Source organism: Pseudophryne corroboree, chromosome 6 (genome assembly GCF_028390025.1).
Source record: "Pseudophryne corroboree isolate aPseCor3 chromosome 6, aPseCor3.hap2, whole genome shotgun sequence".
NCBI classification, from domain to species: Eukaryota; Metazoa; Chordata; class Amphibia; order Anura; family Myobatrachidae; genus Pseudophryne; species Pseudophryne corroboree.
Genome location: NC_086449.1, coordinates 427,942,298 through 427,964,639, shown reverse-complemented (window position 1 = coordinate 427,964,639; position 22,342 = coordinate 427,942,298). Strand labels below are relative to the sequence as shown.

The window sequence follows — 22,342 nt, the reverse complement described above, 5'->3', positions numbered from 1 at the left end:
TCCATCTTGATTTGAACGCTTGTATGTAAGTGTTCAAATATTTCAGATCTCACCGAGCCGGTTGGCTTCAGTACCACAATATAGTGTGGGATACTACCCCCTTCCATGTTGTAAGAGGGGTACTTTGATTATCACCTGCTGGGAATACAGCCTGTGAATTGTGTGAGGGGGAGATGTCTCGAATTTCCAATGTACACCTGGGATACTACATGTAGGATCCCGGAGTTCCCTTGCGAGTGAGCCCCCTGCGTACTGAAACTCTTGAGATGACCCCCTACCGCACCTGAGTCCGCTTGTACGGCCCCAGCGTTATGCTGCGGACTTGGCAGAAGCTGTGAGGGGCTTCTGTTCCTGGGAATGGGCTGCTTGCTGCAGTCTTCTTCCCTTTCCTCTACCCCTGGGCAGATATGACTGGCCTTTGCCCGTCTGCCCCTATGGGGACGAAAGGACTGAGACTGAAAAGACTGTGTCCTTTTTTGCCGATATGTGATTCGGGGTAACAAAAAGTGGATTTTTCAGCTGTTGCCATGGCCACCAGGTCCGATGGACCGCCCCTTTATACGGCAATACTTCCACATGCCGTCTGGAATCTGCCTCACCTGACCACTGTCGTGTCTTCGTCTGGCAGATATGTAAATCACATTTACTCTTGATGCCAGAATGCAAATATCCCTCTGCGCATCACGCATATATAGAAATGCATCCTTAAAATGCTCTATAGTCAATAAAATCTTGTCCCTGTCAAGGGTATCAAAATTTTCAGTCAGGAAATCCGACCAAGCCCCCTCAGCGCTGCACATCCAGGCTGAGGCGATTGCTGGTCGTAGTATAACACCAGTATGTGTGTATATACTGTCATGATATTTTTCAGCTTCCTATCAGCTGGCTTCTTGAGGGCGGCCGTATCTAGAGACGGTAACGCCATGTTTTTATAAGCGTGTGAGCGCCTTATCCACCCTAAGGTGTGTTTCCCAACTCGCCCTTACTTCTGGCGGGAAAGGGTATACCGCCCATAACTTTCTATCGGAGGAACCCCACGTATCATCACACACTTCATTTAATTTATCTGATTCAGGCAAAACTACAAGTAGTTTATTCACACCCTACAAAATACCCTTATTTGTGGTACTTGTAGTATCAGAAATATGTAACAGCTCCTTCATTGCCCTTAACATGTAACTCGTGGCCCTAAAGGAAAATTACGTATGTTTCTTCACCGTCGACACTGGGGTCAGTGTCCATGTCTGTCGACCGACTGAGGTAAATGGGCGTTTTTACAAGCCCCTGACGGTGTCTGAGACGCCTGGACCGGTACTAATTTGTCCGCCGGCCATCTCATGTCGTCAACCGTCTTGCAGCGTGTTGACATTATCACGTAATTCCATAAGTAGACCATCCATTCCGGTGTCGACTCCCTAGAGAGTGACATCAACATTACAGGCAATTTGCTCCGCCTCCTCACCAACATTTTCCTCATACATGTCGACACACACGTACCGACATACAGCACACACACAGGGAATGCTCTGATAGAGGACAGGACCCACTAGCCCTTTGGGGAGACAGAGGGAGAGTTTGCCAGCACACACCAAAAGCGCTATAATGTATATAACAACCCTAGATGGTGTTGTTTCTATATATGCGCTCTTAATATATCATTATATCGCCAATTTATGCCCCCCTTCTCTTTTAACCCTGTTTCTGTAGTGCAGTGCAGGGGAGAGTGGGAGCCTTCCTCACCAGCGGAGCTGATCAGGAAAATGACGCTGAGTGCTGAGGAGAATAAGCTCCGCCCCCTTTTCGGCTGGCTTTTCACCCGGTTTTTTAATAACTGGCCTGGGTTAAAATACATACATATAGCCTTAATGGCTATATGTGATGTATTTATTTGCCAAATAGGTATTTATATTGCTGCCCAGGGCGCCCCCAGCAGCGCCCTGCACCCTCCGTGACCGTGTCAGTGAGCCGTGTGACAACAATGGCGCACAGCTGCAGTGCTGTGCGCTACCTCTCTGAAGACTGTGAAGTCTTCTGCCGCCTGTTTCCGGACCTCCGTTCCGCCGTCTTTCTTCAGCGTCTGTAAGGGGGATCGGCGGCGCGGCTCCGGGACGAACCCCAGGCTGACCTGTGTTCCGACTCCCTCTGGAGCTCAGTGTCCAGTAGCCTAAGACTTCAATCCTCCTGCACGCAGGTGAGTTGCCAGTCTCTCCCCTAAGTCCCTCGTTGCAGTGATCCTGTCGCCAGCAGGAATCACTGATTAGAAACCTAAAAAAAAACTTTACTAAATAGCTCCTTAAGAGAGCCATCCAGTTTGCACCCTTCTCAGACGGGCACAAAAACCTAACTGAGGCTTGGAGGAGGGTCATAGGGGGAGGAGCCAGTACACACCATGTGACCTAAAAAGCTTTTTAGATGTGCCCTGTCTCCTGCGGAGCCCGCTATTCCCCATGGTCCTGACGGAGTCCCCAGCATCCACTAGGACGTTAGAGAAACTTGCATTACATTGTGCGTGTTTAACCACTAGGTTTCTGGTCTGTTGTTTCGCCAGACCTCACATGCAGGTAGTTTTTTTTTTTTTTTACTAAAAACTCGCACTGCATTATATTGGCGAGTTTTGGCACCAACTCTCACCTTCTCAAAGTGCAGGAATGTACAAGTTGAAATGTGCCTAAAAACTTGCACTGCATTACACCCCGCCATCTGTGTCAGAAACGCGAAGGACCTGCCGGACCACCAAGATAAGGGCCTCAATACCTTGAGAGCCCCAATCCTGCGGATCATCTTCCTGAAGCAGCTCCTGGTCACTCTTGCAGGAACTCTCCTCTCTCCGTAACTTAATCACGGTCCTCAACTGAGAGAACAGATTGCAGTACCATTGGCACAAAACGCTTCTTTGATAAAGAAAGCGCTATGGGTACGGGAACCTGAGAAGAACTAACCGCATGAACTAGGCTATCCACTGAAGGGGCCAGAGCCTGAGTCCAAATTGATTCAGATGAATGCCAGGTGGTAAAAGGACCAACACAGCCTGCAAAGTGGATGCTTTCCTATCCTTACGGGAAGCTGCCAGCTCAGCAGACAAGTCTGAAATAATGCTAGTCAGGGTTGAAACCCAAGGAAGCATAAAAACCTGATACATCTGGACCATGGCAGGACCTTCCAAGTCACATGTCTCACACAGTCAAGTACCTTCCTGGGAGTGTCACACTTTTGCTCCAAATTTAAACCCCCTGTGAAGCAAGCTCATGGCATCCGTTTAGGAGAGTGAAGTTCAACTTGGAGAGCTGAGCAGGGAAGCAGTGCTGTGGTCTCTCTGGCAGTGTAGCTATACAGCAACAACCGCACAGGATCAGCAGCCTGATAAGCAAATGGCGTCTGCCATGCAGGACACCAGTCCTCACATGAACATGCTTATAAGTGCCCGCCATGGGAAGATCAAAACTGGTCAGCATGCCACTCTACAGTAACAGCGCACATATAGACATGGGGTGGGGGATCCGGCTGGGAAGAACACCTGCTAGCTGCGACTGTATAGCTGGCAGGTACTGCAAACACAAAAAATGCAGCGTTCTTATACTCACTGCTCCCAGTTGTGCGGAGCGGACTGGGCAGGCAGGATCTAGCAAGATGCACATAAACCATCCAACCGTGGGGCAAAAAAGTATTTGGACAGCCACTGATTGTGCAAGTTGACCCACTTAAAAAGATGAGAGGTCTGTAATTTCCATCCTAGGTACACTTCAACTGTGAGAGACAGAATCTAGAAAAAAAAACCAGGAAATCGCATTGTATGATTTTTAAACTATTTACTTGTATATTCTTGTGGAAAATAAATATTTGGACACCTACCAAGCAACAAGATTTCTGGCTCTCACAGACCTGTTCTTAAGAAGCTCTTCTATCCTCCACTCATTACCTGTATTAATGGCACCTGTTTGAACTGGTTATTAGGTGAAAGGCACAGAATAATCCCTTTATGAAGCACTTAAAATTCCTATACAGGAGTACTAAGTCCAGCATGCATATTATTTGATGGCTGAGATCGTAGGGCACCAAATATAGTCTCATGCGTAATATCTGGCACAGTGTAGCCAATGGCTCGAGTTATGCAGCTGAAGGATTAACCTGTCACATTAAAAGTCTATACCAGGGGTGTCAAACTCGCGGCCCCTACTGCATCCTTTTGCGGCCCGACTGCCTTGCTTGCAGCGAGGGCAGGAGAGCACAGCGCACGCCTCTCCTGCTCCTCAGTCCAGTCTCTGGCGGCTTTCAGGAGCTGCCGGTCCATGAGCTCTGATTGGCTCACAAACTGGCATCTGATTTAAGATACCCACGCCGTCGCCAGAGACCGGACTGAGGAGCAGGAGGTGCGCGCACACAGCTAGGCAGCAGACTGTGAGCACATTGGGGACACTTGTATCTGACACGGCACTACCCGGGGCATATGTATATCTGGCACTTAGGAAATACAGTGCAGTGCAGGGAATCCGCTCAATCCAGCATTCCTTAATTAGTTTCTCTCTCCCTTGGAGTGCTGGATAGAGTGGATTCGCTGCACTGCATTTCCTATTGCGACTTCTACAGCCTGCTAAACCCAAGAGATCCAGGAAAAAGACTCCAGCACTACCTATTGTTTGATCTTATCAGCTGGCAGCACAGATTCCTAACAGAGACCTTCCACTGAGCAACAGCTTGTATTGCCTATCAAGCACCAGACACACAGAAAGAGGCTTCTGCACTGACCTGCGGCATATACAGGCGAGTTTTGCCTGTACTTTATTCCTAATAGCTGCTCACACACACTTATCGGACTGCAGTCGTATATGTTAGAATCTGTGTGTGTGACGGCACGAGCAGAACATAGCCAGTGCACCTGGAGCAGTGATATATCCGAGACTATACATTGCAGCCAGCGCCAATGACCGGCATAACACAAGTATAGACTTTTAATGTGGCAGGTTCATTCTTCAGCGGCATAACTATAGCCATTGGCTACACTGTGCCACATATTACTAACGCATGAGACTTTATATATATTGCCCTAGGATATCAGCCATCAAATATATGTATGCTGGATTCGGTACTCCTGTATTTTAAGTGCTTCATAAAGGGATTAATTATGTGCCTTTCACTATTGATTGTCCATCATTTGGAATTGTGGACCGTTCATGCCGCAAGCAGACCCACTGGGGCACTAAGGAACACAGACCAGACCTCTTGCCTCACAAACAGAAGGGCACTTTACGCATTTATATGTGGTTTATAATTTCAAGTGATATTTACACTGCTCTATCCAATAATATTTTACTGGTGATTGTCTATTAAAGTGTTATTTTTGATACACGAGTTGGATTTTTGAACTATAGAATTTGTTAAGGTGCTACTCATTTTGCTTATAATGCAAATTACAATGTAATAAACTGCAATGGGCATTAAATCAACTACACAGCCGCTGTGGCTGGTAGGATATAGAACTGTATAAACTGTCTCATTAGAGAGGTATAAAGGGAGATTGGACCCAACATTCCTGGAGACCTGTAACTTCAGAGTTAAAATAGCTGCCATAGGTCTCTGAGGGAGAGGAAGGTGAGAGAGGAGCAGCTCAGCGACAGGAAGATTGCAGTGGAATGGCGCCCTACGCAGAGTGCTGACCTCCCTATGCTAGCGTCACCCACTGGTACTCTCGCCTCTTAAATCATGTGCATGCGCCAGTAAAAAGCCCAGGTGTTCTAGTGGAGTCCTGGACGAACAGGGATCCACAAGAGCCCTTCCGGTCCGTCTCTGGGAACCAGAGGAAGGACCGCTAACAAGACACGGGAACCTGCCTTACCTGCTCCCAGGTGCCAGCTTGCAGTCCTGGGGACCCCCGTGGGAGCGGGGGCTAACTGCACTCCCCATTGCTCTGCCAAAAGTACCAGACTTGGGACCGGCGTTTTGGCACTGGGGGATGGAGCACAGAGGTGGCGTCACCCCCACTGTCTCCGCTGTGGAGCCCTATGGAACCCGAAGAACAAAGGAAAATAAAATACATCATAAAATTAAAAGCTTGGGACTGCTTAATAGCAAGCCACACTGTTAAAGGTACATCCAGCTCCTGCTGGCATCAAAATGAAACTGAAGAGCCCGGGCTATGAGTGGGGTATAGGTGGAAGGACCAGTGCATTCTGGGAGCTGTAAAAGCTTAACTGTTTGGTGCCCGGTCCTTTGCACCACCTAAATGCCAAAGGTATTCCCTGTGGAACCCAATGAACACTGAAAAAATATAGATCATGGGGGTTTATTCAGGTTGGATTGCAGATTCTGCTCATAAGCAGAATCTTTCGCATGCTGGGGGCCACCCAGCAACTGTGGACAACCCCCTGCATCTGCAGCCCGCCTCCATTTTTTCCATCAGAGCGGCTGCGTGTGACGTCATGCAGCCGCCCGAAAGCACCACCGATCTGCCCCCGTTTTCCCCACCTTTACCTGTCAATCAGGTGGGGGTGTTCGCAGCCAATGCGATGTGATCGCAAAGGCCAGGCACGCACAGTATGTGACCTGCGCATTAGCGCCAAACACAGGGAAATTGTGGTAACCCCCTATATACACACTAGTATTAGGGACCAAACATCCACCAGGTTATTAGCTGTTGTGATTAATGTTACTGTGTTTTTTCTTTCCCTCTCTGTACCCCCTCCCACTTTCCATTCATTGCCCACTCTTTATTCTCTTAGCTGCTATTTTCTGATTATATCTGTCCAAGTACGACATAACAGAACAAGCCGTGTGCGGGGAGAGGACTGTTCTGCTCAGAGTCAGACTTGGTGGTTTGCAGGTGGTAAGTGGGGGCTGGTGGTGGGGTCTACAGATTAGCAGTGGTGACCAGACAGCCAGTGACAGCTGAGGGAAGGGAGGGTGTGTGGCCTCCCAGCAGTTCTCTTCTGAATCTGTCCTATACACAGAGTCTTAGCTCATTATATAATCGATACCAAGCTTCTACTTGTGTCTGCATTTTCCAATTAGTAACACAATTGCAGTTTTCATGTGCTCCTCATTCATTTCTGAAACTTCAGATGAGAGAGTGGGGAAACTGCAGAGGTAATAAAACTGCCCAAGTAGATATCAGTGGCAGGATGTTATGGAGTCTGAGATCACTGGAAGAGCGGGATGCCGGCTGATCTTGGACTTTTTTTAAAGGGGCAAACACTTACAAAAGTAAAACCATGCCTTGTAAGTATTTGCCCCTTTAAAAAAATGTCCAAGATCACCAGGCATCCTGCACCTCAGGCGATCTCGGACTCCATTACATCTTGCAGCATATTGATAATTAGACAGTTTTAGTAGAGGGGATCTATTTTGTATGATCAAGCAAAAATTAATGAATGAATAATGGAAATTTAATAAAAAGTTATTATTAGGCCCAATTTAGTATTTGTTTTAGGTTTAATTCTACACAAATGGATTTGATTAACAGAAACCCATAAACTAGTTAAATTCAAATTTAAAAACAACAATACAACAGGTTTTGGAATAGTCAGGAAAAAGTGCTGACAACGCATTTTAATGTACAGTTTAAGTGCTGTAATTACGCATTAACTTTAATTTTTGTAAAATGTATGAAAGGACTAACCTGATAAAACAGACATAATTGTGGTTTATTTAACATGAATTAAAATGCCCAACCAGTGCTGCAATGACAGTATATTACAAAAAAATAAACTGTCTTATACTGTACTACTTCAACAAGAATCATACAATTAAAAAAAAAAAAATATGTACATGTTTTATCAAATGAGGTGGAAGCTTTAAGCAATAAACAAGCAAATACAGTATTTACAAAACTTCTAAGAGGTTGTTAAACAGAACTATACATTAAATTACAATTGTGTAAATAAGCAAAAAGGAGCAATGTAACATTAAAACTGGCTTTGTGTTATCTATAGGTGCACATCGCACAAAAATAAAATGTGTTAGAATTCTCTTACCTGTGTGAAATCACATGTATAAAACATATTGAACTCAGACGAGTGACTTACATGTTATGCAGTTTTAACTATGCTGCATTGAAACAGAACTGGAATGTTTATTAAACTAAAAGACTCAATACTGTTTTAAAAGCTCAGTACACATAAAATAAACTGAAAGCGCACCAGTAATTGAATTTTTACAAATTTTCATATACAGGTTTTAAAAAGTACCTTTATAAGGTACATATAAAATATACAGTTTATTTTACATGTTTTAAAAATGTTTATGCACAGCAAAACCAAACCTAATGCCAGCCTGAACCATGGTAATTGTTTTGAAAAGTTGGTGGCACCTGCGGTCTGTGAATATTTATCTGCCCAGGCACTGCTGAAGCCTGCTGTGGTCCTTGCACCCCATGGGGGAGATTTACAGACCCAGGATGGGGACAGAATCCTGCAGGTGATGCAATACTGTTTGGTCCTTGCGGTTGAATATGGGGCCCCTGGTTAGGAAGCGGGTGGTGTGGTCCTGGTGCAGACTGTTGTGATACAGGTCCAACTGTGTTATGAACAGGAGCTTGGGTTGAATATGATGCTACGCCTGAATGAGCCCCTGCAGGAAAAATTGCAGGTCCTTGGTGAGTCTGCAAGTGCAATCCTTGTGCTGATGCTGAGTGATGTCCAGTACTACCTAAAACATTAGTAGGTGGGGGTGGTGGGGGAGGAGGAGGGGGTGGAGGAGCTGTATTTATAACATGCTGGTGTTGCACCTGCAGGCCTTGATGTCCTACTGTAACATGTTGCATGTGCGAGTGATGCGGACCTGGCCCAGGTGGCGGAGGGGGTGGAGGTGGTAAATGGTGTGCCGTTGTCTGCGAATGAATAAGTGTGCCACTAGCAACTGGGACTGCATGAACTGGACCTGCCACATGTGACTGATGGCATCCAGGAGGGGGTGGTGGTGGCGGCGGCGGAACACCTGAGGGTGTACCCTGGAGGTGGACAGCAGCATTCTGAGAAGGCAAATAATGTCCCGTATTGACGTGATGTCCTTGAATTGCTGGTTGCCCGGTGGCTGTTGGATGGCCCTGATTTGGACATGATGTAAACACCGTTTGCTGGGGAATACTTCCTTTGATTTGACTATAGTTCTGAAAAGATGCAGATGGTTGCTGGTTTTGATAAAAGTTTGCTGTTGGCGGAGGAGGCGGGGGAGGTGGAGCAGAACCGTTTACATTCTGTTGATTAAATGAACTATAAACTGTTGAACATTGTCCTGTCTGTGCCTGGGAAAACAGCTGTCCACCTCCTGGCTGTGGATTAGATGTTTGAAGGTTTTGAGAAACAGGATAAAAGTTTACATGGTTTTCTCTTTGCGGTGTCCCCACCTGGTGTGGTGAAGGGTGATGAGGTCTATATGGAGAGCCTAGCTGTTGTGAATGGGGCTTTGGTGAAAGATAGCCATGCTGAATGGGTGTGTGTGGGGTAGAAGGCTTAGGAGGTTGTTCCAAATGAGGGGATGAAGGGCAATGCAATTTTAAAGGCGTAGAAGGCAGCTTCTGTGAATGAGGTTGAGCAATATGAGTTTTCGAAAGTGACAGCTGTTTCTGTTGCAGCTCAGATTTACAGGGGCTTGAAGCTTCAGTCACAGACGTATTTACGATGGATTCTTGGGCAGGATCTGTTGTTAAGGAAGTTCTAGGTCCTGAAGAACAGGCCTGTAGAGAAAAAGGAGGAAGAATAAGAAACTGAAAAAATAAGATTTTACTTACCGATAAATCTATTTCTCGTAGTCCGTAGTGGATGCTGGGACTCCGTAAGGACCATGGGGAATAGCGGCTCCGCAGGAGACAGGGCACAAGAATAAAAGCTTTAGGATCAGGTGGTGTGCACTGGCTCCTCCCCCTATGACCCTCCTCCAAGCCTCAGTTAGGATACTGTGCCCGGACGAGCGTACATAATAAGGAAGGATATTGAATCCCGGGTAAGACTCATACCAGCCACACCAATCACACCGTACAACTTGTGATCTGAACCCAGTTAACAGTATGATAAAACGAAAAGGAGCCTCTGAAAAGATGGCTCACAACAATAATAACCCGAATTTTTGTAACAATAACTATATACAAGTATTGCAGACAATCCGCACTTGGGATGGGCGCCCAGCATCCACTACGGACTACGAGAAATAGATTTATCGGTAAGTAAAATCTTATTTTCTCTGACGTCCTAGTGGATGCTGGGACTCCGTAAGGACCATGGGGATTATACCAAAGCTCCCAAACGGGCGGGAGAGTGCGGATGACTCTGCAGCACCGAATGAGAGAACTCCAGGTCCTCCTCAGCCAGGGTATCAAATTTGTAGAATTTTGCAAACGTGTTTGCCCCTGACCAAGTAGCTGCTCGGCAAAGTTGTAAAGCCGAGACCCCTCGGGCAGCCGCCCAAGATGAGCCCACTTTCCTTGTGGAATGGGCTTTTACCGATTTTGGTTGTGGCAGGCCTGCCACAGAATGTGCAAGCTGAATTGTACTACAAATCCAACGAGCAATCGTCTGCTTAGAAGCAGGAGCACCCAGCTTGTTGGGTGCATACAGGATAAACAGCGAGTCAGATTTTCTGACTCCAGCCGTCCTGGAAACATATATTTTCAGGGCCCTCACAACGTCAAGCAACTTGGAGTCCTCCAAGTCCCTAGTAGCCGCAGGTACCACAATAGGTTGGTTCATGTGAAATGCAGAAAACACCTTAGGTAGAAATTGAGGACGAGTCCTCAATTCTGCCCTGTCAGAATGAAAAATTAAGTAAGGACTTTTATATGATAAAGCCGCCAATTCTGACACACACCTGGCTGAAGCCAGGGCTAACAGCATCGTCACCTTCCATGTGAGATATTTGAAGTCCACAGTGGTGAGTGGTTCAAACCAATGTGACTTTTGAAAACTCAACACAACATTGAGATCCCAAGGTGCCACTGGAGGCACAAAAGGAGGCTGTATATGCAGTACCCCTTTTACAAATGTCTGAACTTCAGGCATTGAAGCCAGTTCTTTCTGGAAGAAAATCGACAGGGCCGAAATTTGAACCTTAATGGACCCTAATTTTAGGCCCATAGATAGTCCTGTTTGCAGGAAATGGAGGAAACGACCCAGTTGGAATTCCTCTGTAGGGGCCTTCTTGGCCTCACACCACGCAACATATTTTCGCCAAATGCGGTGATAATGTTTTGCGGTTACGTCCTTCCTGGCCTTGACCAGGGTAGGGATGACTTCATCTGGAATGCCTTTTTCCCTCAGGATCCGGCGTTCAACCGCCATGCCGTCAAACGCAGCCGCGGTAAGTCTTGGAACAGACCAGGCCCCTGCTGGAGCAGGTCCTTTCTCAGAGGGAGAGGCCACGGTTCGTCCGTGAGCATCTCTTGAAGTTCCGGGTACCAAGTCCTTCTTGGCCAATCCGGAGCCACGAGTATAGTTCTTACTCCTCTCCTTCTTATGATTCTCAGTACCTTTGGTATGAGAGGCAGAGGAGGGAACACATACACTGACTGGTACACCCACGGCGTTACCAGGGCGTCCACCGCTATTGCCTGAGGGTCCCTTGACCTGGCGCAATATCTGTCTAGTTTTTTGTTTAGACGGGACGCCATCATGTCCACCTTTGGTTCTTCCCAACGGTTTACTATCAGGTGGAAGACTTCTGGGTGAAGTCCCCACTCTCCCGGGTGGAGGTCGTGTCTGCTGAGGAAGTCTGCTTCCCAGTTGTCCACTCCCGGAATGAAGACTGCTGACAGTGCTATCACATGATTTTCCGCCCAGCGAAGAATCCTTGCAGCTTCTGCCATTGCCCTCCTGCTTCTCGTGCCGCCCTGTCTGTTTACGTGGGCGACTGACGTGATGTCGTCCGATTGGATCAATACCGCCTGACCCTGAAGCAGGGGTTTCGCTTGACTTAGGGCATTGTAAATGGCCCTTAGTTCCAGAATGTTTATATGAAGAGATGCTTCCATGCTTGACCACAAGCCCTGGAAATTTCTTCCCTGTGTGACTGCTCCCCAGCCTCTCCGGCTTGCATCCGTGGTCACCAGGATCCAATCCTGAATGCCAAATCTGCGGCCCTCTAGTAGATGAGCACTCTGCAGCCACCACAGAAGAGACACCCTTGTCCTTGGCGACAGGGTTATCCGCTGATGCATCTGAAGATGCGATCCGGACCATTTGTCCAGTAGATCCCACTGAAAAGTTCTTGCATGGAATCTTCCGAATGGAATCGCTTCGTAAGAAGCCACCATTTTTCCCAGGACCCTCGTGCACTGATGCACTGACACCTGGCCTTGTTTTAGGAGGTTCCTGACTAGCTCGGATAACTCCCTGGCCTTCTCCTCCGGGAGAAACACCTTTTTCTGGACTGTGTCCAGAATCATTCCTAGGAACAGTAGACGTGTCGTAGGAATCAGCTGCGATTTTGGAATATTTAGGATCCACCCGTGCTGACGTAACACTACCTGAGATAGTGCTACTCCGACTTCTAACTGTTCCCTGGACCTTGCCCTTATCAGGAGATCGTCCAAGTAAGGGATAATTAAGATGCCTTTTCTTCGAAGAAGAATCATCATTTCGGCCATTACCTTGGTAAAGACCCGAGGTGCCGTGGACAACCCAAACGGCAGCGTCTGAAACTGATAATGACAGTTTTGTACTACAAACCTGAGGTACCCTTGGTGAGACGGGTAGATTGGGACGTGGAGATAAGCATCCTTGATGTCCAGAGACACCATATAGTCCCCTTCTTCCAGGTTTGCCATCACCGCTCTGAGTGATTCCATCTTGAATTTGAACCTCTTTATGTAAGTGTTCAAGGATTTCAGATTTAAAATTGGTCTCACCGAGCCGTCCGGCTTCGGTACGACAAACAGCGTGGAATAATACCCCTTTCCCTGTTGTACCTTGATTATCACCTGCTGGGAATACAGCTTGTGAATGGCTTCCAAAACTGCCTCCCTGTCGGAGGGAGACTTTGGTAGAGCAGACTTCAGGAACCGGCGAGGGGGAAACGCCTCGAATTCCAGTTTGTACCCCTGCGATACTACCTGTAGAATCCAGGGGTCCACTTGCGAGTGAGCCCCCTGCGCGTTGAAATTCTTGAGACGGACCCCCACCATGTCTGAGTCTGCTTGTAAAGCCCCAGCGTCATGCTGAAGACTTGGCAGAAGCAGGGGAGGGCTTCTGCTCCTGGGAAGCGGCTGCATGGTGCAGTCTTTTTCCCCTTCCTCTGCCTCGGGGCAGGAAGGAATGGCCTTTAGCTCGCTTGTACTTATGGGAACGAAAGGACTGAGTTTGTCTTTTTCTGCTGATGTGAAGTGACCTGGGGTAAAAAGGTGGATTTTCCAGCCGTTGCCGTGGCCACCAGGTCCGATAGACCAGCCCCAAATAACTCCTCCCCTTTATACGGCAATACTTCCATATGTCGTTTGGAATCCGCATCGCCTGACCACTGTCGCGTCCATAACGCTCTTCTGGCAGAAATGGACATAGCACTTACTCTTGATGCCAGGGTGCAAATATCCCTCTGTGCATCACGCATATATAGTAATGCATCCTTCAAATGCTCTATAGTTAACAGTATATTGTCCCTATCCAGGGTATCAATATTTTCAGTCAGGGAATCCGACCACGCGACTCCAGCACTGCACATCCAGGCTGAAGCGATTGCTGGTCGCAGTATAACACCAGTATGTGTGTATATACTTTTAAGAATATTTTCCAGCCTTCTATCTGCTGGTTCCTTGAGGGTGGCCGTATCAGGAGACGGTAACGCTACTTGTTTAGATAAACGTGTGAGCGCCTTATCTACCCTAGGGGGTGTTTCCCAACGCGTCCTAACCTCTGACGGGAAAGGATATAGTGCCAATAATTTTTTAGAAATTAGCAGTTTTTTGTCGGGGGAAACCCACGCTTTATCACACACCTCATTTAACTCATTTGACTCAGGGAAAACTATTGGTAGTTTTTTCACACCCCACATAATACCCTTCTTTGTGGTACTTGTAGTGTCAGAAATGTTCAATGCCTCCTTCATTGCCGTGATCATGTAACGTGTGGCCCTACTGGACATTACGTTTGTCTCCTCACCGTCGACACTAGACTCAGTATCTGTGTCTGGGTCTGTGTCGACCCACTGAGGTAACGGGCGTTTTAGGGCCCCTGACGGTGTCTGAGACGCCTGGACAGGCACTAATTGATTTGCCGGCTGTCTCATGTCATCAACCGTTCTATGCAAAGTGCTGACATTATCACTTAATTCTTTAAATACGATCATCCAGTCAGGTGTCGACACCCTAGGGGGTGACATCACTAACCCAGGCAATTGCTCCGCCTCCACATCATTTTCCTCCTCATACATGTCGACACACACGTACCGACACACAGCACACACACCGGGAATGCTCTGATAGAGGACAGGACCCCACAAGCCCTTTGGAGAGACAGAGGGAGAGTCTGCCAGCACACACCAAGCGCTATATATATATATATATATATATATACACAGGGATAACCTTATATAAGTGTTATTCCCTTATAGCTGCTGTTTATATAATTTTTAGCTGCCAATAGTGCCCCCCCTTCTCTTTTTTACCCTGATTCTGTAGCAAGTCTGCAGGGGAGAGTCAGGGAGCCGTCCTTCCAGCGGAGCTGTGAGGGAAAATGGCGCTTGTGTGCTGAGGAGATAGGCTCCGCCCCTTCACGACGTCCTTATCTCCCGCTCTTTTCTGTAAAAATGGCAGGGGTTAAAATACATCCATATAGCCCAAGAGCTATATGTGATGTATTCTTTTGCCAACCTAAGGTATTATCTGTTATATTGCGTCTCAGGGCGCTCACCCTCAGTGACCGGAGTGTGAAGTGTGCTGAGAGCAATGGCGCACAGCTGCGGTGCTGTGCGCTACCTTAGTCTGAAGACAGGATCGTCTTCTGCCGCCGATTTCACCGGACCTCTTCGCTCTTCTGGCTCTGTAAGGGGGCCGGCGGCGCGGCTCCGGGACCCATCCAGGCTGAACCTGTGATCGTCCCTCTGGAGCTAATGTCCAGTAGCCTAAGAAACCCAATCCACTCTGCACGCAGGTGAGTCCGTTTCTTCTCCCCTTAGTCCCACGATGCAGTGAGCCTGTTGCCAGCAGGACTCACTGAAAATAAGAAACCTAAAATACACTTTTATTCTAAGCAGCTCAGGAGAGCCACCTAGCCTGCACCCTTCTCGTTCGGGCACAAAAATCTAACTGAGGCTTGGAGGAGGGTCATAGGGGGAGGAGCCAGTGCACACCACCTGATCCTAAAGCTTTTATTCTTGTGCCCTGTCTCCTGCGGAGCCGCTATTCCCCATGGTCCTTACGGAGTCCCAGCATCCACTAGGACGTCAGAGAAAGCTAAAAATTATTATGTTGAGTTTTTTTTTTTTTTTAAAGTTGCTTCAGTTTAAATAAAAAAAAACAATAAGGAAAAACACACACATTTTATATATACAACTAGCTGAACACCTCTGCTTCACTATTTAAAGAATAATCCCAATCTTTGTCAGGCTGCACCTCTGGGCTTCCCCGGATTGATGCTGTCAGAATGCTGGTGCTAAGGAGAATAATCCGCCTCCTTCTCTGCCCCGTTCCCCCTCTGATGCTGCCCTGCTCAGTGCTGTATATGCTGGGACGACAGGCCAAGCTCTGCCCACTGTATGTTAAATATGTTAGGCTTGCAGGCTGACTATGTCAAAGGGCCCCAAGTCTCCTTGATTAACTTCAAAACTAAAGTATGCCTATGCCCCTACCCGCGGGTACATCAGTGTAAATTGCTCCAGAAATTCCAGAGCTATGCCGAAAACTATGGATTTTTACATGTCGTCCCCTTCCCACCCCTAGGGGTGCTAGAGGTGTCTTACCGCCACAGTATTTTTTTTCCAGATTGTAAGTCATATGTGTACCAAGTTTGGTGTAAATTGCTGTAGGCATTCCAGTGTTATGCTGGAATATATACATATATCCGTTTTTATATATGTATATAGATTTTATAAACATTATATAGGAGATTCAAGTTTTCACAAAAATAATTTACGAATGCAGACCAAAGAAAATGACTATGCCCTGTTTTATGGTGATGACTGGAAAGGCAGTAAGCTCCTCTGCTTCTGAAATGAAATAAGGATGGATTAATACCTACTTGCTAAACTAAACTCCCATAATGAGTCAGCCCCCCCTTCCTCCTTTTGGGGGAGGGGGTGGGGGTAGTTTATGGGACAAAATGTTCCAATGAATGGCAATGTGAGGATTATGCAACTTGAAGATGTTTACTGGGAGCCTGTAGAACCTATTTGTGCACATCCTTTGAAATGGCTGTGATCAGCAATAAACTTTCACAATGTTATTCACACAAACAAAATGAGGTAGCTATTATGCCTTCTTACCACAGTTTGTTGTTTGGAGGGACTCCTACAATTCTTGTGGCATGGATCAGGAGATTGGATTTCTTTTACAGTAACACATTCTCCATTTTCTGGATCTCCATCTGGGAGGGGTAAAATAACACAACATGAATGTCTAGCTATTTCCTAAACTCCACAGAAGTCACAATTATCAAGTAGGATGACTATCACCAGGGTAGGGTACAGTATAGCATGTGTATGTATCTCACTGTCCTTAGTTTAACAGACTTACCACCCATCTCTGTTTATTGCCACTGCAACAAGAATATTACTAAATGAAAACAAAAAATAAAAATCACACCCTTAACGTGGTTTATCCAGGGAGTGCCACATACTGTACATATCTGTATACAACTCAACCTTCCATAAATCATACACTACCCACAATTACTCTGCTTTATCAGAGGAATACAAAGTGTGGTTCTACAACAGACCTTTAATCATACTGTAATGTGCAAATACGTCATATGAAAACTCAATAGTTGCAATAAATGCTTTTAGAAACTATTTGCTGTAGAAATGTAGTAAATATCAGTATGGCCATTACGTTAACAAGAACCCGCAGGTTAGCTATTATATCTGACAAAGTTTGCCAAAAAGGTTTTTCAATATTTGAGATGGGCTTAATTGAGATTAAACTAGTGCAGAATGGGTTCAAGCTAGTTCTAAGCAAGTATATCCATGATCACATCAGACCAAAGTGAGGACTACCTGCAATGCTTACACACATACAGTAGTAATAAGAACACAGAAGGTGGGTCTTTAGGCAATGTGTGTGTCTAAAGGGGAGGACATAATTTAAGAAAGACATAAAGCCATCATAGGATAAACTTTTCAAATACACAGTCTCCAAAGGACGATAATGACATGAATTCTAGTTAGCTGTAATGACTGCAAAGTCCAGGTATAAAAACTTAAGGGGGAAAACATTGAAGGTGTTCTGGCTGTATGCTGCACTTAACGATCCCGCTGATTTCAAGATTTTTGTTTGCAGCTCCATGGGGCTGCGAGCAAGAATCCGCTAGTCGAGCATTCAAAGGGGCTGTGAGGGGGGCGAGTTCAGTTACAGTTGCCAGTTTTTCATTGCAACGGCAGCTTGCACCCTTCGCTGGTAATTGGACTAAATCCTAAACCTACATGGAAGGAGAGTAGAGAACAACACTGAGCCATACAGGACACCATCTGCTTGCTGAAGAGTTACACATTTATAGAATACAGTAGTCTAAATAAGACAAGACAGAAATGGCTCACCTCCATCTTTATCCTTCCTGTGGTCGCTTAGTAGCAAGGCTCTATGATAGCTCCTCTCTCTGACTTGTTCCACAGACGTTGAAGAAGTCCTGCAATAAATATCAAATAGTACATTATTTACAAAAGGAAAATACAAGCTGTGAAAGACATGGATTTTTTTATTTCTCTATCCATTGGGATGCCAGGAAACATGAAGAACTGAACTTGGCTAAATGATTTGGCTCTATTTGTAAAGAAAAGGTTTTGAGAAGAGGTTCTGAAAATAAAATTAACCAGTGTAAACATATACATAATGGAAGGAAAGCCAGACCAGGTGGGAAATTGCTATAACAAACATCAACATTAAGAGTGATCCAAGAAATGGATTTAGTAATGGTCTCATTCAGAAAAGCGAGGGTACAAAATGCCCACAGATCAAGCCACGTAACACCTAAGAAGAATTGGCATCTGCTCATGTGAAATTGGTTCACAATATCAAGGGTACCACCATCCATGCAATAGATTATACATATATAGTCAACTGTCATTTACTGCATGGAAACATGTGGCTCTGGATGCCGGCAGAAAGTCCTACACAAGTATTACTGAAAAGCTGAGACTTTAAAGCGTATTTACCACTTTAACTTTTAAAAGCGCATTTACCACAATAGTTACCACTGTATGACAGCGTGGGCTACATCACATTAACTCTTGAGATATCATCTAAATACAACAGAAAAATAGGATTTTGGTACTTACCAGATAAATCCTTTTCTTTGAATCCACAGGGGGCACTGGAGTACTCTTGGGATATGGATGGGGCGTTAGCAGGGATAGGCACATTTAAATATTTAAATTAGTAACCCTCCACCCCCTCCATACTCCCAAAGTACCTCAGTGTTTTTTTTGCGGAGATAAACAGGAGCAAAAGAGGATGAACAATGGAGAATTACATATAACATTACAGACAACTATAAAGTTGACACAACAATAGATAACAATCACCTTAACATTTGAACAAGTCTGAGAATGTGTTACCATAAGATTTACTGAATTTACCACAAGCCAGGTGAACTGCTCTGGGCGGGCGTCCAGTGCCCCCTGTGGATTCAAAGAAAAGGATTTATCTGGAAAGTACCAAAACCCTATTTTCTTTTTCATCCACTAAGGGTCACTGGAGTACTCTTGGGACGTACCAAAGTTTCCACCTTGGGCGGGAGAGCTGTTTGGCACCTGTAACTAGACAGCCAAAGCTAGATGCTGATGCCGCAAACGTATCAAACTTGTAAAAGTGCACAAACGTGTGCACTGATGACCATGTAGCTGCATGGCAAAGTTGTGTCGTAGAAGCTCCACGAACTGCTGCCCATGACGTTTCGACAGAACGCGTGGAATGTGCTGAAACAGATGCAGGCGGTGTTAGACTAGCATGAAAGTACGCTTTACGGATGGTCAGCTTAAAACATCTAGTCAAGGTCTGTTTGGAAGCTGGCCATCCTATTTTTACTGCATCATAGAGAACAAACCAAAAATATGTTTTACGTACTGTTGATGTTCGGGCTACATAAACGCGGAGTGTGCGTACCACATTCCAAACTAGCTGGAGTTCCTGAACCTTCTAAAAAAACAGGAACTACGATTGGTTGATCGATGTGAAAATAAGAGACTACTTTTGTCAGAAAAGCGGGATTCGTCCGAAGTTCCGCTCTGTCATCATGAAATACCGGATACGGTGGCTTGCATGACACGGCACCCAATTCTGAAACACGCCTTGTCGAAGCTAAGGCTGGGAAAAAACCCGTTTTCCAAATTAGAAACTTAAACGCCACGTGTTATAAGGGTTCAGAAATTGAAGACTGCAAAAGGTCTAAAACTAGATTCAAGTCCCATGGACCTGTAGGTGGTATGAATGGAGGTTGAACTCTAAGTAGGGAGGCCAATCCCGGGATCGGCGGGATCCCGGGATTTAGGCCCAAAAATGCCGGGATTTGAATCCCGGGATTGGAGCCTCCAATCCCGGGATTCACGGGATTGCATTGCGCATGTGCAACGCAGCAACGAGGGAGGGTTGGTGTAACTAACACTCATTATTAGGCGGGCGGCAGCCATGTACACAGACCGCGGCGGCATTTCAAATGTAGCGCCGGCCGCTAGCCAATCACAGCTGGTGGACCGGCGGCCAATCAGGGAAGCGGCCGCAGCGGCTCCTGATTGGCTGCCGACTGCCCGTTCTGACTGGCTGACGGCTAGCACTACAATTTGAAAGTCCTCCGGCGCGCTCAGAGCGTCTTGTCCATGGCTGCCGCCTGCCACCCGTCTAATAGTAAGTGTAGTTTTTCTGACACCAACCCTCCATCACTGTGGTGCTCGCTTCAGCCTCCCTCCCGCTCCGCTTTCTACACCCTCCAGCGCTGCTCCCTAGTCCCTACACTACACCCACCAGCGCTGCTCCCTACTAGTCCCTACACGACACCCACCCTCCAGCGCTGCTCCCTAGTCCCTACACTACACCCACCAGCGCTGCTCCCTAGTCTCTACACTACACCCACCAGCGCTGCTCCCTAGTCCCTACACTACACCCACCAGCGCTGCTCCCTAGTCCCTACACTACACCCACCAGCCCTGCTCCCTAGTCCCTACACTACACCCACCAGCCCTGCTCCCTAGTCCCTACACTACACCCACCCTCCAGCGCTGCTCCCTACAGCCTCCGTGCTCCCTACACTCTTTTCCACTGCCCTCCACTCCCACTCTCCCTGCTCCGTACTGCAATCCCGGGATTGAGCGTTTTTCAATCCCGAATCCCGGGATTGGCCTCCCTAACGCTAAGGACACCTTGCAGAAAAAGTGTGAACTGTAGGCAAAAGAGCCAAACGCCATTGAAAGAAAATTGACAAGGCAGAGACGTGCACCTTTAGTGTAGCTAAACGTAGTCCTCCATCTTGAAAGAAGCTGTCGGAAACTTCTGAGCTTCAAACCAACCTATATAAGCTCGCCAAATCATGTGATAATGAGCTGCCGTAACTGGCTTCCTAGCATGTAACATGGTTGGTATAACAGACTCTGGAATGCCATCTCGTCTTAAGAGAGCGGTTTCAACAGCCACCCCGCCAAACGGAGCTACGCTAAATCGGGGTAAAGGAACAGACCCTGTTGTAGTAGGGCTGGACGTAGAGGAAGCAACCATGGATAGTCTGCGAGTAGACCGCGGAGATCCAAGAACCACGCTCTCTGAGGCCAATGAGGCACCACTAGTATGATGGTCGTTGATTCTCTTTGATCCGCTTTAGCAACAGAGGAAGCAGCGGAAATGGTGGAAATAGATACACGAGGCTGTACAGCCAAGCAATTGTGAGAGCATCCACTGCCACTGTATCTCTTGTTCTGGACACATACTGGGGAGTTTGATTATTTTGGCGAGATGCCATTAGATCCACCTGTGGGTAACCCCACTGCTGGACCAACATCTGAAACATCTCTTGATGTAAAGGTTATTCTCCTGGATGAAAATCTTGACTGCTGAGATAATCTGCTTCAAAGTTGTCCACTCCTGGAATAAACACTGCCGACAATATCACTTGGTGATGCTCGGCCCAATTCAGGATTCAAGTAACTTCTCGCATGGCCATGCGACGGAGTCCCTTCTTGATTGTTAATGTATGCAACTGCAGTCGCGTTGTCTGACTGAACCTGAACAGTCTTAGACGTGAGTATTTGAACTGCCTGACACAGAGCGTTGTAGATTGCCCTGAGTTCCAGGACATTTATGGACAGTAATATTTCTTGGTCTAACCAGAGACCCTGAAATTGACAATGTAAGACCACTGCTCCTCAACCACTGTGACTTGCACTCGTCGTCAAAATTATCCAATTCCAGACTGCGAACCGTTTTCCCGCTGTGAGATGCTGTACTTCGAGCCACCAGAGTAGTGATACTCTGGCCCTTGGAGACAACCGCACTCTCATGATAGAGAGCCTGACCACTGTGCTAGATGATCTAGCTGAAAAGGACATGAGTGAAATCTTCCGAACTGGAGTGCCTCGAAAGATGCCTGCATCTTTCCTAACAGTCGAATGCACAAGTGCACCGAGATTGTCTGTGGTTAGAGCACTAACTGTACCAGATGACGAATACTTTGTGCTTTCTGTTCTGGCAATTCGTTAATCCACCGTATCCAGAATCATTCCTAGGCTTGATTATTTTGAAGTTGACAATCCAACTGTGCTGAACTAGTACATTGTACGTCAGTAAGGCATTTTGAAGGAGTATTTGTTGAGACGGAGCCTTGATGAGAAGGTTGTCTAAATATGGAACTATGATTACTCCCAGGAATCTGAGATGAGCCATCATCACAGACATCACCTTTGTGAATACCCAAGGTGTCAAGAGGCCAAATGGTAGTGCCTGAAATTGATAATGGTTTGTTGTACTGCAACCCTTAAGTGTGCCTAGTGCGGTGGTCAAATGGGAATGTGTAAGGACACATCCTTGAGATCCAGCGAAATCATGAATTCCTGTGGTTCTATCTTGAATCTGTAGTAAGTGACGTACTAACTGAACCACTTTAGGTTCAATATCGGTCTGACCAAGCTGTCCGGCTTTGGTACTATAAAAAGATTGAAATAATAAACTTGACCCTGTTGGTGTACTGGAACTTGAATCAGCTACTGAATCTACGAGACTGAATCGCAGTCTGCAGAG

General features: G+C 46.5%; 1 protein-coding gene across 6 annotated transcripts in view; it reads right to left on the bottom strand.

The window, feature by feature from the left end:
- Positions 1 to 7,502: 7,502 nt before the first annotated feature.
- The window catches only part of KMT2E (lysine methyltransferase 2E (inactive)), a 445,960-nt gene continuing 431,120 nt past the window's right edge, over positions 7,503 to 22,342 (bottom strand). For all 6 annotated transcript variants that reach the window (XM_063927017.1, XM_063927020.1, XM_063927022.1 and 3 more), the window contains 3 exons: positions 17,662 to 17,750; positions 16,393 to 16,493; positions 7,503 to 9,664 (listed from right to left, as the gene is read on the bottom strand). In XM_063927017.1, coding sequence (XP_063783087.1) covers positions 8,252 to 9,664; positions 16,393 to 16,493; positions 17,662 to 17,750 — 1,603 coding nt within the window. In that variant the 3' untranslated portion in view covers positions 7,503 to 8,251. The remainder of the gene's footprint in view (positions 9,665 to 16,392; positions 16,494 to 17,661; positions 17,751 to 22,342) is intronic.